The following is a 22,442-nucleotide window of genomic DNA, read 5'->3' as shown; positions in this document are numbered from 1 at the left end:
CAACCCATGAGCTAGTGTCTACTTCAAGCAGACAGCACAGGCAACGTCTGACCTCTCCTACACCCCAGGCTCCCCTCCAGGATTTAACAGAGGGTATTTTTTAGGTTTTATAATTTCTTCCATGGTTGCAAACATCTGAGCAAACATCTGCTGATGGGGCTGGAGAAGGGGGGGGTTGCAGAGGAGGTGGGAAGCCAGCCATCAATAAATGGTTGGAGAATCCAAATACATGTTGCTACAGGGAGAACAGTCAGTCTACAAAGTGTTTTATATTTCTGGTGCTGGCCGTTGCCAGAAGCCGTCTCAGTTCTCCAAAGCGGCTGTGTCATTCTCCTGTCGAAGCTCTGGAATTTCCCTTTGCACTCCGGAAAGTTGTGGCAACACGTTCCCTATCCAAGAAAGGGAGCTATCAATTTATAGCCTACTACCAGAGTTGGAAAAGCACAGTGATTGAAAAGCACATCGCTCCTTAAACCCCCGAAGGTGTCTACAGGAAAGCAAGAAGCAAGGCGATGTGAAGCCCTGCCAGGGGACTGCCACCCAGCGCTCCAGCTCGGGCTGAAGATGCAGAGCATCAGCACCAAAAATGAGGCTGCTTTGAGTCGCCGCGTGCTTGGACAAGCTTCCTGCAAAGTGCAAAGCTGAACCTGTGCCCTGTAAATTTACCAGATTTACCTCACTCAGCGGGGATCCAGAGCACAATACTACAGCTGAGGTATTGAGGTGCAGGATTATGTTGTATTTCTTTCCTTGGGGTAGGAACCTCATGGGTTCCCCAAATCTATTTCTCAATCTGGCTGCACCACTGATCTTGTGTGTCTCCACAGTCCTTTGCCACCCCATAACCTTTAGTGCTACCTCAGCTCTCCCCATCTCCAGCTCTGTCTCGGTCTGGGAGCATCCCATAGAGTGACTCTGAGACCCAAACCAGCACTTCCTAACCCCAAACCAGACACTGCTCCTTCACACAAGGCTTTTGCATCCACTTCTTGAGGGACCAGGTGAATCAAAAGTCATAATATGGCAGACCTCATTCAGGCTTATTCCAAAATAAAGTAGGGACCTGGAAGCAGGTAGGAGCAGTGGTGATATACTGCTATAATTTTTCAGCTCTCAGGAAATGCAGATAAAAGAAAGATTCAAGGTGACCATCTTCTGGTGGAAAAGAGTGCAGGCTGGAGAAAAACGTGCTTGTGTATTTCCTTATGTAGCAGCATCCTCTGCATGACCTTGACAAAGACTTTGCCCCATTTTCCTGATCTTGAAATACGTATCTTTTTAATGAAAGTCTTCACCAGTTCAGCTGAAAATAATGGTTGATTTCTATCTTCACTTCACTTTCATTATCAGTATAGTTAGGTATTTTAAGAGGTCAGCAATTCAGTTCTCTATCTGACTCTCAAACAATATATTTTCTGCCATTCCAAAATGACCTGTCATTTCAGTCCAACCTGAAATAATTTTTCTCTTGAAAACATTGGGGACCAAACATAAAACTGAAAACACAGAGTATCAGTAGAGTTTTATGGTTGGGTTTCTACTCTGCAAAATGATCATTATATGTTATCTGTTCCCTGTGAAGACCAGGTGGAGCATCTTGTACTGTCCTGTGTCACAGCTCGTATTCTAGTCGAGTGTCTGTATGTTGTACTGTGCCTTCCTTCCCATCAGACCATGAGCTGAGTAGAAATAATGAGGAAAGTCCTTAGGGCAACCCTGGGAGCTAAACGTAGGTGTACCAAAAGAGTTCCAGAAGGCAGAGGAGGAGAGAGATCAGGAGTAACTATCAAACAACAGTAGGGGATGGAGTTGTATGAGACTTGACCATGTGTCAAGGTTTACCCATGGACAGTGGAGGAGTTTATGTACATCGTAACTGCTCTGAGCAGAAAGTAATGGGAGAGGGCATGATGGCGATAATGTGTATTAATAAGTTTAAAAAGGTCTTAGTGGAAAAAAACCACACGCTTGTGAAATACAAATGTAACCTCAACACAATGATACTGATCTTGATGGTCTTCTGGGCCTCTTTCCATCTGCTGCATTTCTGCCTCCTAAATTGGTCTCCCAAGAGCACAATAAAAAAACAAAAAAAACCCAACAACCCTTCTCCTTCTCCAGAAGTAGCCCTGCCATGGCTAAGTGAAAACCTTGCTGTTTGTATTAGGATTCCTCAGTGTACTATGAAACAAGAAGAACATTGTTTCTTTTCTGGAGGGACTCCTTGCTTGCATTGTCTAAATGCTTTCCCCCAGATAACCTTTTGGCTGCTGGTTAGCGACAGTTTTATTAATAGGACTTATTTCAGACTTAGTTATGTCTGACTTATCATGCACAGCATTATGTGCTTGATTGAGATACTATGGGTTTATAAAAAAATTGCCTGAGATGATAGGAAGCTGTGAATGACGTTAACAGCGCCGAGGGGTGCGTGCATCCCTCCTGGTGTCTCTGGGACAAAACCAGCTTAATGCCATTGTTTAAGCAAAGAGGAGAGTAGTATCAGGGCTACAGCTGATGCCACGAATGACCAGGTGATGACCCCCTGAAGCCAAGATTGCTAAAACAGTAGGGAAGCTGGCATAACACTTCCCATTTGTTATGGAAAGGATTTAATTCAGACATCTGGTGTCTTCAAAGAACGTGCAGCACAGCCCACACATCAGGGCAGGGGACAAGTGGAAAGAGATTAGCTGTCAGCAGCTCTGTCTCTCATACGGATTTGTACCAAATAACGCCACTGTGAGCCTTGGTGCTGTGGATGCTTGGCACTCATAGGAATGTCCCTGCTTTAAAACCTTGTCGGTTGCCAACACTGCCAGGGGAAACTCAATTCTTCTGAAGCGCCAGTGTATTTCAGACAAACAAACAAACAAAACGCCATGGGAAATCATCCTAGTCTACTTCCAAGGAGCTGGAGAATGTAAAACAGTATCTGGGAAAGGAAATTCACATTAAGCCTGTGGATAGGTTTTGCAGCCTCCAGCTTTGGGCAATGCTCTGCTGCCGGAGCTCAGTGAAGTGTGGGGTGATGCTGGTGGGCAGCGGTGTAAGTGTCTGGGGGCAGGAGCGGGCCTAAGCATCAGAGATCCCACTGGGAGCTTCCACCCCCTTGGATGCTCGTTGCAGTAGAGCAGCAGAAGCAGAGCCGCCTCAGAGCATGGATACGGGTCGCTGTTTGTGGCTGTGGTGCATTGGGACTCCTTTGCCCGCTGCTTGCCTTAGCCTGAGCCCATTTTTACAGCCTGTCCTCTGGATCCCTCCTGCCTGGGTTCTCCGGGGCGGTGACTCTGCAAGGACACCTCCACCCTTGCTCTTGCTACGAGGAGATGGCTTTGGTTTTGTGTCCTCCACGCCGTTCTGAGGGAGAGGGGAGGGAAAACAAAACCCCAGCCGTCTTCAGTCTAAACATAACCCGGGGTTTGTTCCATCCATCTTCAATGATACCTTGTGGCCGGGTAAATGATGACTCGCCTTTCCCTACAACTCCACGGCGGTATGTGCTGAGAGGGGAGGAAAATAGCAGCAGCTGCCACCCACGCATCTCTGCAGCTTTCCTGAGAGGAAGCCATGCCTGGGCGGTAGGTCTGGTCAAATCGTCTGCCACCGCTTTGCCAGCTGTCACACACGGTCCTCCAGCTCTGGGTGGTGTTTTTATAGGGGCCATGATTAGAGGTGAGGCACGCTCAGCCCTTCAGCTCAGACCTTCCCTTTGATCCGGCCGTGGGAATTTGCAGTCATCCCTTTTCGCTCCGGCGCGGTTTCTCCTGGCCTGCGGTCTGCCAAAGGGCTGGCTCACGCTTTCGGGGTGGGACTCACCAGATCAGAAAAGGACATCCACCTGCGCACTTTTTATTGTCATTGTAGAACTGATTGATCCCCTCAGTGAAAAGGAGAGCATAACTCATCTTCTCCTCAAGTATAGACCTAAACCAAGTCAAATTACACCCTAGAAGTGCCTGTTCCCTTCTGCTGGTATAAAGCGAATGTGGGGTCACTGACACATCCAGATGTCGACATCTAAGTGTAGCTGAGATGAATTCTTCTCCAAGAGCCATCCCTCATAGTTATTTAAATATGAGTTGGCAGCAGCTCTAGCCTTACTTCACCGACATTGGCTATTGATGCCTGAATAAACTCAATACATGATTACCTTCAGTCAAATTCTCAAAGCTTGACATAATTAGACACACTGGGCATAAGGCTGCTGCTGACAATGCACCTCTATAAATGTGTTCCCCAATTGGTATTTATTTCAAATTAAATTAAGGTATGTGGATTTGGGATAGGACCCAGCCTAGGTGATTATAATCTTCATGACAAAGATGAGCTTTGGACCCCTCCATGTATTAGAAAATGGAAGAGCATTCTTATTCTTTTAGGTGCTTCTTATTTGCATTCTTGAAATGCTTCCTTTTAGACAGCCTCCTGGTTAATTGGACTTCACTCAAGGTAAATCATGACTGAGAATTGCCAACAAAGTGATAATCCCCTGAATGAGTTAGTTAAGATAAGGTTGAACAGGGCAGACACAAAAATAGTGGCCTGATTTTCAACAATTGCAGGATTAGTGTTGAGTCCTGCCTTCCAAGGTCACCAGATGTTTTCTGGTTCTTCCTTCTCCTAAGCCAGAAATTCCATGCTTGGAAACACTATGGCAAGGAGTGATAGGCAGGGCACTGGTAGGAAATACGTATAGGTGAAGGGTTGGGTCAAAGGAATAAGGCTGTTTCAGTGCTTAAATGAGATACCTAATTGAATAATATGGTATTTTGGCATTTTCTAGCAAGGCAGACTAAGCCAGTAAATTCACCTGCACCAAAAACACTGTCTTCAAGACTGCCAAGCCCCAGCTATTCCAGAAATTGATGCAGGATACCCTGCAAGAGGGGTCTGGGTATCACCTTCTCTCAGGGACATTCTCAGCCACAAATAATGATAGATAATTAGAGCTGCCTGGAAGAAGATCCCAATCAACACAGTGTTACTCATTGGGCGATGACGTTCTATCAAGCTTAGCAGAGTCCTGTGAAGAGGGCATGGGATGAGTCCTTTAACTTTCTGCTGGAGAGTGAAATCCTCTTTCAATGACCTTGTTTTCCAGTCTAAAGGAAAATGGAAACACTAACAGTAATGACTATTATTGTAAAATGCTCTAACACATGCGCAAACAACTTTCAGTTAGAAGATGGTACTTTCTTGGGGGGTTGGTGATGGAAAGGTCCAAAATTGCCAGGGAATAGCTACATTGGCAAAAGAGGGACTCTAGACTGAATTTGCAGGGTACTTTGGAGCCACATGGCATGACTGAGATATACTGCTAATATGTGCCAGGAGCTGGACTGCAACGAAACACCTGAAAGCATGAGTAGAATGAGTTTTGGATTGTCTGTATCTGCCCTGTAGGCTCTCATTGTGTCCTATGAATGCTAGAGCTCCTTGTGCTGCTTGGGGTATCTGGAGACAGAAAAACGTCTGGGAGCTCTCCACCAAGCCCGGGGTGGGAGAAGGAGGTTGGTGTTGTCATGCTCCACCATATCACAGACATCCTGGCTGGAAAGCTGAGGAATTACAACAGCTCCACCCTTTAATAGCATGAAAATCCCAACTAGATGGTGAAGAGATGTGTCATGTTGCATTTCTCCTTGAAACAAGGAAACAAGGAGTTTGTGTTTGAGGCTCTCACTATGCCTTTGCTCTACTTGGCTACTTTGCTACCAAGGAACAAAATATGATATTAAGCAATGAGAGGTGGTCAGCTTCATAAGAAAAATTTGACCCAAAATGTGTGAGGTTGTGCATATACTGGGGGGCAACGGGTCATATATGTCCACAGGACAGTTAGGTCTGTCCCAAGTATATGCTTTGCATGTGTGCATTTGAAAGTTTATGCCTATCAAAATATGGTTTCTCTTTATTTATGTATTCACCATTACGGCAATCTGCCAGTCTTCCTGCACTTCAGAAATGCCCCTATCAGCAGAGACGCCCATCCTGTTGGTTTTCCCTAAGAGGCAGGTGTAAATTCTGCTGTAAATTCACATTGCTGATGTGTGCCTGCTCATGCAGAAGCTTGGACCTCACATTCTGACATTGTGTTTCCTTCTTTTGCATTTGAGCCCAGCAGCAGCCTGTGGGCATCTCAGAGCATTTTTGAAATCCTGCAAGAGGGCAATGCCGTGGAGAAGTAGGGAATGGGACAACCCTAAAACTTAGGAAATAGGAAGAAATATGAAGTGATGAAAAAACAAGAGACAGATGGCTCTTAGAGCAAGGTCCAGAGAGCTGTCCAATATGGTCCAGCCATGGCTGTTAGAGGATGCTTTAGGAAAAGGTACAAGAACTGGGCAAAAGTCCCCCAAAACACTCTCCTAAACCTCAAGCAGAGACTTCCTAAGCAAAGTATTTCTGTACATTTGGTAATGTACAGAAATTAATTTCTTTTCTAGGAATTGGTCCTGTCACCCTTTACAAACACATAGACTGTGAGCGTCCGCAGTGTCCCATGACCAGCTTTCCACAATTCAGCTGTAAGAGCAAAGAACCACTTCCTTCACTTTCCTTTGAGCCTGATTCACACCAGCTTCACTTGATACCCCCTAGTTCTTCTGCTGGAAAAGACTATGGATAGTAGATCCCCATCTGTCTGAAGATAAAACCCTTTCAGTGAAGTAGTCTGGGATTTACCACTGTGCTAATGTAATCATCCTCCCTCTGGCGAGTCACTTGGGACAGGGAAAAAAGACTACAGCAGGAACACAGGAGCAGCAGAAGAATGGACAAAGGGCATCTGTAGCCATGTGGGAGGGGCAGAGGTCCTAAAGGTGGGACTGATTGATAAAGGAAGGCAGAGGAGGAAAGAAGAAGAATCTACAAGCTCTATAAAATTTTTTCTTGGATTTATGAGTCAGTCTCCTTCATGCACCTCACAAGCAGCCAGAACCATAACACAGAGACTAACCCAGTGCTGCTCTTATTTGCTTCAGTTTTCTGTTTTTATCTGGCTTTTATTCTTTGTCTCTTCCAGGTTGAATTCACCCCCGATCAGATTGAAGGTGAGGAAGATGTGTTTCTTTTCTGCGCATAGTAAATGCTGTCACTGGGAGGTGCTGGCAAGTGCTGGGGTGAAGGCGGGTGTGGTATTGACGCTCCCTTGAGAGGGCTGTGCTTTAATTCATGGCTCCTGCTCCATCCCTCCTCCAAACCCTCTGTTGAGTTGGTCAAGAGAAAAGGGGGAAAGTCATGCACTATGCATGGTTAGGTACTTATTTTGTTAAAGGAAACATCAGGTTGTCTGCCAATGAGGCAAAAATGAAAAAAGAACCCTCCCTTTCCCCCTCTTCCAAATCCTCAGTCCAAATATATATTCTTTCTTTAAGAAAACCCAGTAACAAAATATCAATCCTTCGAAGAGAAAGTCTCCCAACTCTGCTTTTGAGAACTTTTCCTGTGTTCAATCAGAATTTAAGGTGTTACAGTTTTGTGACAGCTCTCCAGAAACCAGCAAATAACGACAGCAAAGGCGACTTTTTTCTTTCAAAGCAAAACATCAGCATCAGTTTCTGAAACCCTTGTCCCAGCCCAAGAAATTGATACTGAAACCTCATGCATGAAGCCCTGGGAACGCCACCACTGCAGCTGTCCCCTTTTTCCTCAACTACCAGCCTGCTTTTTACTTAAAGGGATAATTGATAGATGGAATCATACATCTGGCAGAATTTTGCTTTGGTCTTTAAACACTTGGCAGAACTTGGTACAGCCTGTGAAAGATGGTATCAGAAAATGGGTTAATTAGATGAAAAAAAAAAATCACGGACTATCCAGTCAGGCTGATTCAGAGAGGAGAGATATGGAAAGAAGGATTTCCTGAACTGGAACCAAATACGATAATGCCTTAGTGACTGAGGCTTTGCCACAGACTTCCAACATTACCTTGGGATTTCAAGTCCCCATTAATGCCTTTAGTTTCTGTTTTCTAACAACAGGTCAAAAGTAACATATGTTTGGAGACAACTGCTAATTTCTGGGAACCTGCCCCTTTTCCAGTCCCAAAGTCATGGGAGAACTGTACGAGAAGCACAGTTCTGAGCCACAAACCTTTGAACTATTACAGCAGCACATAACAGCTGGATCTCATCAGCTGATGTTTTGGGGATTGGATAGGACCCACCTAGTTTCCATGCCTTGTTTTATCTCTCCCTGAGGAGAACTAGCTCTAGAGACTATATCAGAGAATGGGAAAAGAAAAGGCCTATTCAGAAAAAAAAGGGATGCTTGTCTTGCCATCAGCCTATTGGAATGGCTAGGAAATGGCAAATTTGGAGCAACTCCAGGGCTGCCGTGAAACATAGGGGGTCTAGAGAAGATGTAGACCATCTCTAGAAACAGAAAGTTGCATTTTCTTTCTTCACAGCAGCCCCTGCTCCCTTCTGGACTAGCTGTACTCACTGAATACATAGTGCAAAACTGGGAATCCAGGACTTGTGAATAGGATGGCCTTGAAATATCAAAGGGAAAGCCATGCGGCAGGAAGCAGATAACGTCATCTGTGTAAGAAAGGCTGTGAGACCTCCACGTCAGCTACAACAGCATAACAGAGTTATGCTGTGTGCTAGCACTGGGGAGAAACACTAAATCTGCTCAAGATTAATCCCACAGTTGGTTCATAGGTTCTGCCAGGAGTTGTGGAAGGAGTGCCTAATGAGCATCACCTGGGGACTGATCACTGCTCATCAGTCAGCTCCTCAATTCCTTTCCTCCTGGCATCTTCTGGTTCTTTTTTTTTTTTTTTTCCCTCTCCTTCACCTGACCTTTAGGAAGTTCTTAGGTCCATAGGTGAGTAGGTAGGCAGGTTGATAGTTACTACATAGGTATTTACTCCTAGGTAGAGCTTAGATGCTTCAGATGTAGAATTATATCTACAGCATGGTCCACAGTTGTCCCTGGACTGTCCCTGGCATGCTCTGTCCTCTAAACTAGTTTGCACATGTCAAAACCTTGCCAAGAAGTGTGCCACCAGTTTAAGAAAGTGGACAATCAGTATTCCAGTGCTTGGGACTTTTTTCTTTTGTGTTAAACACACAGGTTAGAAAGCAAGCACCACTTGCCATGATTTATAGCTGTTATACTGGCTGTTGGCATGACTTGAGAGTTGGGACTTACAGGAGCTCTAGAATACATCTTTTTGATTTGTTTTCTCCTCATTTTCTCCTCATATTCTCTGAAGCTTCCAAGATTGCCATCTGTCCCTTTCTTCTGCATTTCAGTTGCACTTGTTTTGCTCTGGGTTAATTTTCAGCTCCTCACTGCACTGTTAATTTTATCAAATTTCCTCTTTCAGGAAGTCATCAGGAGGTCAAGGTCACCTGTCGTACCTTTATATGTGTTTGTAAAAAAATAGACCTTGAATGTGTAATAATCACCTCTTTCTCTCTCTGTTGACCAGGTGAGGAGCTAGGTATCTCAGTGAGACTAGATGCTTCCCCATTTGTCAGCTGAATCTAAGTCAGTAGGAAATCCATCCTATGTGTTAGATATGACCCCAACTGGTTTTCTGGCAGCTGATTCCAAATTGAGGTGGTGGACAAGAAACAGACAAGGCAGCATCTCAAGGTCTTTTCCAGCCCTATCTTCTAGGATACTCTGAATCTCTTCCTCTTGCTAAGGAAAAGACTTCGCTGCACCAGGCTTACTTCCCTACCAGGAGTCATTATTCTGTTATTATGTTAGCCCCCAAAATGTTACTCTCAGAAGAAGAATGGTCTGTGGGTGAAGCGCTATGTAACACACCCATCTTTACACATCCTCCTGCTTCAACTGTGAGTGAAATTCATTGGTTGTGGCAATGTGTATTTATGAAACTGGATTCCTTACCTCTTCAGTCCCCTAAATTGCTGAAAAGAGAAGAATATGAGCTATTCAAGATGAGAAGATAGGTAGCAATTAGGCATATGAAAATATACACTGCTCCTGCCAGTGGTTTAATGGCTAGCAGGAGGACAAAGGAGACCATAGCCATGCTGCTTTCACTGCTTTGATGGAAACATGCATTAAGCCAGAAAATGCAAATGCAAGTGCAAATGCCAAAAAAAAAAAAAAAAAAGAAAAAAGGCTGCTTCTGTATATTGACAATATGGGGTTTCCAAACCCAGGGGCCAATGCTCTGGTGAGAGGCAGTCACATCTCATTTTAAATTAAATTTAAAAAAAAAAGAGAGAGAAATATGAGCTGTCAGTAACTGTGATGAATTCTGAACCTTTAGGGGGTGGTGCGAAGGGTGCTCAGGCAGTTGGTCTCAGGGGAGAGGTAAGGGGCAGGTGGATGGGTAGCGCAGGGACGTGGGTGTATTTCTCCCCCACCTCAGCTGCTGGGTTCCCCAGGAAAGGCCAGAGCTGGGAGTGGGGCTCTGGCCCCCTTCCACTGTCAGCAAGGAGCCCATGAAAATCCACCATTGCCCTCTGCTGGAGTGAGGGCTGCCAATGGGACCTGGGCTCCGGCTGGTCACGGAGGAGGCAAAGATCCAGGAGAGAGAGGCAGGGAGAGAAAGAAAGAGAGAGCAAAGAGGAGAGTGCAAAGAAGAAACCAAGGGGAGCGTTAATTAGTCCAAAATGAGAAAATTCATTGTTGTTTGAAAGCGTTGAGTGAAGAAGGAAATGAGTAAGATATGAGTGGAATGATAAAAATGAAAAGGGAGGGAGAAAGGAGGAGAGGCAAACCCAGCAACACTAGAAGAAGGAAGGAGAGAGGGAAAGAGGCAAAGGAGAAGAAAGAAAAAAGCCGGAGGTGGAATAATGAGGAGGAGGAGGAAATGAGAAGGGAAAGGTGGAGAAAATATGGCATGCAGAGTGCATGGCTGAATGGCTGAATGAGTCAGGACCTAGGGAAAAAAAGATAGCCTCGCTGTGTTTAGAGAGTGGGAGGGAAACATATACAGAAGAGTAACAGCAGGACAAGGGGCAGATTCAGGGATTCACAGCTTTAAAGCCAAAGGGATATTTGTGGTCACTCATGGACCGTGCACTATGCAGTGTGTTCAGTAAAAGGTAACAGCCTACTACTGCTGCTTGCACCCTGAGATGTTCCTCTGTCTCTGCAATGTGTCTGCAACTCCGACAGGGAGAGGTGAACCTGAGTAACTACCGTGTCTGGGGAAACCCTGGGATCCTGCATTGTCCCCATTAATTAGAAGCATAGAATCATAGAATCATTTAGGTTGGAAAAGACCTTTAACATGATTGAGTCAAACTGTTAATGACACTGCCAAGTCCACCACTAAGCCCTGTCCCTAAGTACCATATCTACATGTAATTAGTGGTAGAACAGGGAGCCTCTTCCATGGGAATGCCTTTGTCAAGATATTGCTGCTCACAGTGGTAAGGGACTCCCTCTTCGGCCAGAATTAAAGAGAAGACATGAGGATCTGTTCACAAGGTGTAGCAGAGGGGAGCTGGCTCTCTTGCAAGGGGAAGGGCTCTGCATGGGTGCACAGGGGAAAGCAGGCAGATGTGACACCACCGGAGGGAATGATTGCATCGCCACACTTGAGATCTGGCCTGCTAGTGGTAGCTGATGGCGTACCAAACCTTACTTCTCCAGATGCAATTGGACTGGGTGCTAGAAAAAACAAAAATCAGAGGATTCTTCTGGATCTGCTCCTTGACACTGTAAAATCCAACAATTTATCAATTATAAGGTTTTCCATATACCTTCACCCTCCCCCACCAATCGACTGCTTGTTGTGTGATAATTCCAGTAGGTTATCATGGCATATCTTGTTACCCGCTAATAGAGGTGCTCCTTTATCTCAGTGGGCTGTGTCAGTGCTCTCGAAGTGTACAATGCTGAATCCAGTTAGCTAATGAGTAGAACTGCTGTTGAATTCTGTGCCATCCCGAGTGCTCTTGATGAGCTGCAAAGCTCTCAAGGCCAACCATTTCTCTAAGGTTTTCTGCACTTCCCGATGATAGCAGAGACGGAAATACCATGAGAAGAGCACTTGACCTCTCGGATTCTATTCCCTGATTGAACCGGAAAATGCAGGGGAGGTGGAACACAAACAATGCAGATAACAGCAACAGCAGAGCTCATCAAACTTGTTCCCAAACTGCAAAATAAAAGGGTCAGGCAGAGTTAGTTAGGCAGAAGGTCTAGGCTTGCTTTGACTTTTTCTGGGGGACTATGGCATGCTTTTCTTTTCATCTTTTTGTCTTCCAGAATTTAAGGAAGCGTTCTCACTTTTCGACCGGACTCCTAAATCTGAGATGAAAATCACGTATGCACAGTGCGGAGATGTCCTGAGAGCCTTGGGGCAAAATCCAACCCAGGCTGAGGTCATGAAAGTGCTTGGCAGACCCAAACCGGAAGGTTGGTGTCCTCCTCTGTGTTTGTTTTGAAAGAGATCGCTCTAAGAATTATTCATGAAACAGATGAGGTCTCCATTTTCTGATGGAAAGATTAATTGTAAATAACAAAGGATGTGAAACAGCCTCTGCAAATCACTAGCAGAAAAGTAAATGAGGAAAAAAGTGATCTTGCAGTCAATATAATTGTCTCAAATCTAGGAGAATGAATTAATTTAATGGCCCTGTGCGTCAATGTGTTTTACAATGACAAGTTTTTACCTTTTAAAATTGCTTTGATGACAAGCATTCACATGTGTTTACTAAAAACGCAGACATGTTGAAGACATCCAAAGAAACAAAGGGATAGACTGATTGTGAGGACACAGCTTGTTCTACAAAAGTGTGTGTTAGGTCTGTAATGATTGCAGGAATACCTCCCTTCAACATTCACCATACACTAGATATCTCTTCAGAACAAAGGAAATCTCCCTCCCACCATTATCTACATTCAGGCATTTTCTAGATTACTTCTCTGTCCTTTCCTCCCACTGAGGTGGAACTGACAATTAGGCCCTCAAAAATTCAATAACTATGATATGTCAGGATATTGCAATGACACAGTGGCAGGTAGGACAGAGAGTCATATGGGAACAAAATGCCCTCTAATGCTCTTAGGCAAAGAATCAGGAAGATGGGATACACAGCCCTGGACCTGCCTATTTGCCCTGAAGCTCCTCTCCCAGTATGGTTTTAAACACCTCTGTGTTATAGAACAGCAAAGCAAAGCTGATTTTGCATTCGGAATGAGCTTCTCTTACTGTCTTCTGCTTAGTTTCATACTTTTATGTTGCATGAAACAGCCTTGGAAGTCTAACAGTATTTTTTTTCCTTGATGTTTGTGTATGTCAGATACTAGGAGATATCTATCTATCTATCTATTAAAAACTCATATTTGTCTCTTTGCCACACCTCTTTCCCACTCTGACTGTCCATTCTTCCATCTGTACTTAGGATATTTCTATGCTCTTCTCTCCCCTCTAGCTGGCATTTATTGCAACAGTTCTTCTACCCTCATCACCTGCCCATGGTGGATGCCTCATGATTAGTCCTCAACTCTTCCAGGATCCACCAAAACTTTCATTTCTATCTGTGTCTTTGTAGACATGAACTCCAAGATGATCGACTTTGAGACTTTCCTGCCCATGCTCCAGCATATTGCCAAGACGAAAGACACAGGCACCTATGAGGACTTTGTGGAGGGTCTGCGCGTGTTCGACAAGGAGGGAAATGGAACAGTGATGGGGGCTGAACTCCGCCACGTTTTGGCTACACTGGGTAAGGTGAACCTTCCCTCATGCAACTTCATCACTGAGGTCTTTCCCATACAGCTTGTATCATTATGGGTAACCTTTATGGAGAAAAAGACTGGGCAAGACTGCAGCTATCACATTGTCCTCAGTTGTAAAGACTAAAAAAAATTTCTTTAATAATGAAGCTAAAAATCACTGATCTACAGCTCAAACATCTGCCTGCCTGCCTTCCTTTCTTCCTTCCTTCCTTCTTTGTTCTAGCCTTTTATTTCTCCAATAAATATTATATTTCTACCACCATAAAATTATGCAAACATTGGAAAACCCATCAATTCCTTTAATATTTGTCTCCATCGTTCTGCACCTTCAAGAAAAGCTTTAAGATGAAGCACTTCTTTATCAGTCATCTGTTTAACAGAAGTGCCTCCAAAATCGAAAGCCCCTGTTTTTACAGGAGGGATAAATATTTGTCTGTCCTCTCAGATTTTTACTTCAGAAGCTCAGTTTTTCACAGAGAGTGATGACAACTGAATGAGTGCAGGAGAGAAAATTTGGCTGTAACTTAATGACAGGTTTCCAATTTGGATTAGAAGGCACTGCCATGTTGTCATCTGAATCCAATAAGCATTTCTCAAGATCAGCCTTTTCCACTAGTGTTTGTCTACTATTTTCAAAAAGGATGAAATTTTACAAAAGAGATTTGGTTTAGACCAAAGGATTCCAATGATGGGTTTTGACCTGGGACATCAATTCAAGAAGCCAAACCTTTAATGCCCACGGGTTTTCATTCAATGACATATCCATGTCTATGAATGACACAGGGAATAAGAAAAGAAAGCAATGCTATTTTCCTTTTTATCACTGATGCTATTGGATCAGTTTGGGGACCAAATTCAGTGATGACAAAAAAACCCCACAGGGTCAGGACTGATGCCCTGTCTAACCTTACCTGGGACAAAGAAACCACTGTGGGCAGTGTACGTTTGTACTTACCCTTCTCTTTCCAGTAACTGAGAACAATGTGGCAATGTCTGATTTTCAAGCACCCATAGGAAGTATTTCAATCTTAAGAATTGACAGTTCTGTTTAGAGCGGCATCTCTAAATGCCAGCCAAATGCTAGGCACAGCCAAATATTCTGTAAATTAGCATGCTTTTCTGTTCAATTTTCCAAAAATTGGTTGAATTTTCCAGGTTCACATCAGCTGAGGACTTGTTCCTGTGTGCCAGAACTCAGTGATGGAAAAGTGGAACAACATGAATAGCACATCACACCCAATGTATTTTATTTTATTTCATTTTAATTTCTATGATTTCAGCTGAAATCACCCCCAGATTTCTTGTTATTTTTCTGGAACTCATTTGACATCATCCTACAATCAGTGCCTAATATCAGAATAAGGGGATGGATTGGGTTCATCCCTGCTTAACCAAAATGAAGCTTTATAGGCAAATAGACAGGTGATATTTAGATAACTAAATCAAAATGAATGGATTTCTTATCCGAAACAGAGATCCTAAGTTTGACCTTGAAATCTTCCTGAACCTCAAACTCAGAGGCAAACTAGATGGTGACTTTAATAAGAGTTTTCTTCGTGAGGACTTGGTTAAAAAGTGACTAAAGCCTTCAAGATTTGGCACTTAGTGAAAGCTTGTTCTTAGAAGAATGAGTATGTGAACATGATATCATGTGGGTTTCCATATTTATTCTGTCTTTCTGGTTTTCAGATCAAATTTTCTCAGTTTGCAAGTACAAAAGTAGCTTTCCTAGCAGTCAGCACCACAAATTGAACCAAAGAGAAAATCCCCTCTTCTCTCTCACTCTCTTTTTTATTCTTTGGTTCTTTGAACTGTGCTTCATAAATTCTTTAAAAAAGGTACTGAACAGGCATTTTGCTTTCCACCCAGGTGAGAGGTTGACTGAAGAGGAAGTTGATAAGCTGATGGCTGGTCAGGAAGACGCCAACGGCTGTATTAACTATGAAGGTAGGTATGACCACTCCAGTCTGAGTGGTGCTCGTGCTTGAAGGCTTTGTTGCAATTATCCTGAGAAAGTTTAAATTTGTGGAAGATCTGGGGCAGGATGTGTTCTTTCCCAAATTTTAGACCAATTCAGATTCTATAATTCATCTGATATACCCTATCTGTTGAAGGTTGCTTCTATTTTCCATAGCTGAATGGTCATGGCCCTTTCAGGGGGTGGGGCTGTATATTCTTATTTTGTTTGCCTTTTTAAAAAAAATATTTTTTTCTACCTGCTGCCACAGTTCCTTATCCTCTCAAAAAGAGATATACATCCCTTTGAGACTTTCTTACAGAAAATCACTAAATTTTCCTTAAAAAAAAATCAGCAAAAAAATGTTATCCTCAGCATCCTCTTTGGTGTCCTAATAATCCTACAAGGCCTTCCATTTTATTTCATTGCTATCGTAGAAAGCCAGAATAAAATGATTTGGTCACGAGTTCATGGACCATGGTTGTCTCCTGCATCTAGCAAACCTACATGCTTTAGGCTGTTCAATAAAACCACAATATTCTAGCAGGGATCATGAACACAAGCTTTCATACACAGCTGAGTCCTTCTTCAGGTTAACTGACATTGTATGATGGTGTTTTAGCTAGTCTGTAGTACTCACTGAGCCCTTTATGAATATTTGCGTTGGTGGTCTCCTATCTACAAACACCAGTGATCTGATCCCAGAGAAACTTTTACAAGTAGTTTATTGGTAGAAATCTGTAGATTTAGCCAACCCAAATGACTCGTGAACTTATGCTGAATTCACAGAAATTCATAGCATGGGGGTATTATTGGGAAGGAAAACATATTTCCTTACTGCAAAATGTATTTTTCCTTTTCCTTTTGAATTTCAAAATTCTATATAATGAATGCTTTTTTAAATGGAGAAAAATGGAACCCCAGCCCCTTTTGAAACAAAAGCTTAATTTGACTTTGAAATACCATGTTTGTTCGTAAACCTGAGTTCACTGGAGAGATATAGTCAGGTTACCTGACTTGGTGACCTTCTGTGGGTTCTGGAGGTTCACTCCAGAGACACCTTCAGTGCCCCCTGACTTAGTACAAATTTGCTGAAGTCTTGGAAGCCTTGCAGGTGAGGACCTGGAGTTTCTCATGGCTGTGTACTTTGGAAAGCCAGTTCCATATGGCAGCCAGGGGTAAGGGATTAAGCAAGCTATGGATTAACTGATGTGTGTGTTCATTTCTACTGGCTACCTAGACTGCTGGCTACACTGCACTGCATATATTATCTTAAGGACTTACAAAGCATTTAGTGCCTGATATCTGGAATCTTATTTACAAAGTGGTGTTGTCTTCATTGCATCAGAGGAAGCAATAAGAGTGAATTTAAATAACAACCAAGCTGAGATACCCAAAATGTTACTGAGTTCAGTGAAAGGGAACTGATAAATGACCCTTCTCTTTCTCTTGTTTCCAGCTTTTGTGAAACACATCATGGCTAACTGAATGCCAGGTGAGTCTCTTCTCTCCTCCTTGCATACCCTATTATTTTGGTTTTGGCATCTGAGATAGACAGGCTTGAAGAATGTGTGACTAATCAAAGAGAATGAATATTTTCAGCATGCTGTACAAGGAAGTAGGACAAGAATGAGTAAAATGTTATCTTCATCCTATCAAGTGCACAGAAAATCAATGACCTTTCTGCAACTGTCTGGTAAATCTGGACACCTTTATTTTAGAAGTCCAATGCAATATATCATAAAAGGATTTGATTTCCAAAGAACAAGTGCTCATTCCTTTATGATTGACTGGAAACTTCAAAGGATGTATATTTTTCATGTTCACGTACAAGTCCCTGCTTCTAGACTTCTCCTAAAAAGGCAAGGAGTTAGAACAGAGCTGACTAGAGAAAGAGTGGGCAAAAAGTACAAGGAAAAGTAGATAAGAAGGAGTAATGCAAGCTTATGTCGCTGAACCTACACTAGGAGGATAATTATTGGCCTTCCATAAATCTGGCTCCCAACATCTCCTGGCAAATGGGTTGGTTTTCCAGGAAAAGACATGAGCTTTGTCCGGCAAATCTTCTGGTTTTATTCAGTGGTGTTGTCCAAACCACAGTACCATTAACGGTGTCTCTGTCTCACCATTGCAAATGAGCTGAACTTTATTTCCAGTATTTCCTGATTATCGTTTATTTTTGTATTCCTGGAAAAGGTGCCTGCTTTTTTCAACTGGCATTCACCATTTTTTATCTCTGTTCAGCTCTTGGGGAAGGTCTGACCTAAGAGTTAACCAACTCCATCTATTCTGCAAAGTATCTGACAAACTGGGAAAAGCACTGGCTTCTTTCAGATTTGTTCTGGTTGTTTTGGGTTTTGTTGTTTTGTTTTGTTTTGTTTTGTTTTCTTCTGCTTTGGTTTATTTTTCTACTCTGTCCTGACCAGGCCTGACTTTGTTTTGCTTTTAGAGCTGACATTATCACAACCCACCAAGATGTGTCTGTTGTGTGGTGACTTTGGATTATGTTCACCCGCATCCCAGGGAGGGAGTTAAGTAGGAGTCACATCCAGGTTTTTGGGCCTTTTGTTCCAAGACATAACTGAACAAAATGTAAACTGGCTAAAAAAGATAGCTGGGTTTCTTTTCTTATTATGGTCCAGTTTTCTTTCTTAAAGGCCTTTGTCTTCTCTGAACATACATTCAGTTTTCCAACACTGGCTCCCAGTATTGGATTCCAAAGATCTGGGCTGGTCCACAGCCATAGTGGGTAATCCCACTGCTGGCGTGATCCTTCCTTGTTGTTTAGAGATGTTTCAATCCTTAATTCTATCCTAAACCCACTGACATGGAAATTCCCATTCCAATGCCAAAAGTCTTTCTAGTCACCTAAAGCAACGTCAGCCACTGAAGAAGACGAGTGAGCCGTGGTAAGCTGTAAAGCTGGCACAGGGCTGGGAGCTGCAGCATAGGAGCCAGCAAGAGTGTCTTTGCTTGTGATAGGTTTGGAAAGGGAGCTGAGAGCTCCTGACTCACAGAGAACCAACGTGCCACTAATTTGCCAATGAGCCATGATGGGCATCATTCGGGGTGGCATCCTCCACTCCCTGCTGTGTTGCTGTTGGCATGTTTAGGGAAAGACAAATGCAGCCTTTACCCTTGAAAGCATGAAGGCCCTTTGCCATGGAGCATAGAACAAGCAAATCCCAAAGCACCGGGTTTGAAATCAGTGGGAATCTGGATCTGAGTCCAAAAATAAAGTAGTGGCTCATGTTTCTTGGCCATTCCCATATGCTGGAGGAAAGCTAGAGCTGTATCCCAATATAAGAACTGAACTGTGTCTTTGCTTTTCTCTTTATTTTCTAAGCATAGTTGTTGTGACTACTCTGTATTGACTTTTCTTATACACAGCCTCTCCACTGGCTTGTCCCCAGGTGCTACGTACTATTTATAATACAATCAATTACATCTTTAGTTAGTGACTCTTCCACTGTTTTTTTCAGCACCCCCTGGTCAAGTGTTCTGCAGAATTATAGCCAACTAGTCTTCCTTCACAGTACACATTCTTGTAGAAAACACTCCCAGATAGGCTACACAGCTAGTCCTTACTCTATTCAGTGGGAAAGAGATGGGCAGCAGGACACATGAAGCTTTCTCACATAGCTAGAAAGCACTATACCCTACCTGTGGTCCAATGACCACTGCGGTGTGGAGCAGGGCTGTGGGATATGTGCAGTGGACTACATGGACCCCCTGTGAAGGCAACGAACACAACTATCCCACTGCCGTGTGACTGAATGTGTGATGAGCAGAGTCATCTTATCTCATGGTCTATCTCTTGGGTGCATATCCATTCATGGGAGCTGATCAAACAGCCCAAAATGCTGGGGAAGAACATCTTTGGGAGTAAGCTGGATGTTGAGAAAGTTGTTCAGATACCTACTTCTCTAAAACAAACCTTGTGTTACAAAACCACCCTACTTAACTTTAAACATATAAGCTCAATAGCAGAGCAGTACAGCTGAAGGGACAGCCCATAATGTGTACACAGAAGCTCAATTCAGTGTCCCACATGTAGGTTCGTGGTGTTGTTTGAGATGTCCCAAGTGTCTCATAGATCCATAGCCTCACAGATGGGATGGATGCAGAGCCCATGGCAGACTAGTGTCTTCTGGCAGTTGGCAGCCAGGCACGGTACTCTGGGACATCTCAAGTGGCTCTAGGTGCTGAGGTGTGGGGAAGTGAATTGAGCCCTGTGGCTTGAACTCGTGTGACTGTAGGTGAAATCCTAAAATATGCCATCAGTATTTGACTGTCTCACATAGTCTCCCTTGGCCCCCATCAGATTAAAGTGGCTACGGGTAGGTGTCTACATGAAGGCAGGGTATCTGTTTCCAGACCTAAAGGAGGTCCAGTTAGATGGAGCATGGAGAGTGATTCACCTCCTCCAAAGAAGGGACATAGATGCAGTGAGTCCAACTGCCAATGTTGAGAAGGACAAATCTCCCACAAACACTATGTCATATTTGTCATCTGTACGGGAATGTTCTGAATGCCTTGGGACTCTCAAATTGCATCAGACGCTTATGGTTCAGGAACTGAATCCTGCCTGAAATCTAGATGTTATTTAAGAGAAATCCCTCTGCTCAAATCTTGCTGGTGGGACACTGAGTACAGATAATAGAGGGATAACAGAAGTAGGAGAAACTGTCTAGTGGCTCAGGAACCGGACTGATTTTCTGGAAAGCTGGGTCTTTACCCTGGCTTCATGTCTGACATGGCTATATTGCCTCTCTATATAGCTGCTTCCCATGTTTTGTCCATCATTTACACATGGAGTGTAAGATTGTGGGGTTGGGACTGACTGAGGATGTTTTGTCATGTTGTGTGATTGCTCTTTGATGTCGTCTGGCATCTGCATAGTGCAGAGACACTCAGCTGCAGACCTCGCTGCCTGTAAGCTGAGTACAGATGCATGACGATGACTGAGGCTGGTTCCTGGTGGCATTGTTTGTTTCTTCTTTCTTCCTCTAATGCTTAAAAATAACTTTATTTTTAGGACAAGATAGGCGCCGAGGACCCCAGATGCTGGCTTTGGATTTTGATGTAATGGAATGTCTTCTCATTTTTCAGCCTGGATTCCCATTACAGAGCTACAAAATGTGCTGTTCCTAAAGTTATTTGGAAAAATGTTTTTTTGTTTTTTTTGTCTTGTTTCTTCATGGGAAGAGGGCAGCCTCTGTGGAGATGCAATACACTCAGGAAACTGAAGAAACTGGAATGTGAACTATGAATACCTGGGCATTGTAATTTTTTTCTTATACGGAACATAAACAGCAATATAAAATTGTTAAGCGAGAGGGAAGAAAAAGAGAGTAATTTTTTTCATGACTAAATCAATCAAAAAATGTATTTGTCATTTATCCATATCCTTCCCTTCCCTCTTCCTTCCAAAACAACTGGACCCTTCTCTTTCTGTTTACTGCATTTGTAAAAAACAGCTGTAAGAGAGTAAGGGAGAAAAGAAAATAAACCAGTTGTATAAATCTCATGTATGCAAGCAATACTCTTAGTCTTTAGAGAAAAGCAGTAAAAGCAGAATGCCCAGCAATCAGCAACAGACACAACCTTGTTCACATGTTTCTCAGCTTTGGAAGATACCACCATTACCACCATTAACATATAAGATGTAAAAGAAAAAAAACAAAGCAAAACAGTAATGTACACAATGTTTGCTAAAATGCATCTCTTCTCCACAAACATTACCTCCCATTCCAACAGTCTGACCTATGAAACAAGTAAAAAGTCTTTCCCAATGCAAACTGGAAATTGTTTTAATATACTTATCTTGGTCATGCAGCTTTTCGTAGTAAAACATGGGATTCTTTGTCACCTGGTTTCATCATTGTTTCTGTGTCTGTGTGAGGGAAGGGGAAATGGGAAATAAATGTTGTTGGGAAAAACCTCAGTAGAGGCAATGGAAAGTTGAGAAGCATGAAAATGCACATGGATTAAGTTGACTCATTTTCTGGGGAATAATAATTTAAAAAGGAAAAAAAGATATATCCTTTGGGAGCAGAAAAAGAAGAAGCTAGAGGCTGGTACAGTTTGTTAGGAAATACCAAGAAATCGGAATATGCAACACTCCATTTAAGCAAGAAGTATCGTTAAAACAGACAACTTGGAAACTTAGTGGAGGAAAGATAATCAGTGGAACATTGGAATACCAGGATACAAACTGCATAGCGATGACTGAATAGGTCATCCCCACAGAGAAGAATTGCTATGAATGAGAGAACACAAACTATCAAATTACATGAATATATGAGCTGTAACAAAATGTACCAATGAATAGCCATAATAGAAAATCAGCAGTTAGAGAACTAAATGCAGTATCAAGCTGATGGCAATAACAAGAAAATGCTGAAGGAAATTCAAAAAGCTAGTGCAGAGCGAGGAGTAGAAAGATGCTAATAATGACAGGAGTGTCTTCTATCTAGCCTGGGTTAATGATACACGAAGGTGCAAATAAGTGGCAAAAACCATTGTCACCATGAATCACTGGTTCTGAAGAAACCACCTCTGAAGCATCAGTCCTGAGCAGAGCCATGCATTGAACAGGCCATTGAAAAGGCCCTGAGGTTAGCAGCTAGGTCTGCTCCAGTGTACCAGAGGTGGACACCAGAAATAGCCCCCACCAGTGGTCCATCTCCCCCTCAGGGCTCCTTCTGTGGGCAGCCACTTCCATTCTCAGCATCGGCTCCTGTGATTTCCTAGGGCCTAGTTTGTCTTGGAGCAAACACCATTTCAGAGGCAT

The 22,442-nt window shown here is 43.2% G+C and overlaps 1 protein-coding gene across 1 annotated transcript in view; it reads left to right on the top strand.

Moving 5' to 3' along the window:
* The window catches only part of MYL3 (myosin, light chain 3, alkali; ventricular, skeletal, slow), a 35,912-nt gene extending 14,395 nt beyond the window's left edge, over positions 1 to 21,517 (top strand). The window contains exons 2-7 of the mRNA XM_010561837.1: positions 7,028 to 7,055; positions 12,214 to 12,363; positions 13,503 to 13,676; positions 15,559 to 15,636; positions 17,106 to 17,141; positions 20,685 to 21,517. Coding sequence (XP_010560139.1) covers positions 7,028 to 7,055; positions 12,214 to 12,363; positions 13,503 to 13,676; positions 15,559 to 15,636; positions 17,106 to 17,134 — 459 coding nt within the window. The 3' untranslated portion in view covers positions 17,135 to 17,141; positions 20,685 to 21,517. The remainder of the gene's footprint in view (positions 1 to 7,027; positions 7,056 to 12,213; positions 12,364 to 13,502; positions 13,677 to 15,558; positions 15,637 to 17,105; positions 17,142 to 20,684) is intronic.
* Positions 21,518 to 22,442: the final 925 nt, after the last annotated feature.

Source organism: Haliaeetus leucocephalus, unplaced genomic scaffold (genome assembly GCF_000737465.1).
Source record: "Haliaeetus leucocephalus isolate CR32 unplaced genomic scaffold, Haliaeetus_leucocephalus-4.0 Scaffold0, whole genome shotgun sequence".
Lineage (NCBI taxonomy): Eukaryota > Metazoa > Chordata > Aves > Accipitriformes > Accipitridae > Haliaeetus > Haliaeetus leucocephalus.
Note: the sequence above shows the minus strand (reverse complement) of the source record. Positions and strands in the feature narration are given on the sequence as shown.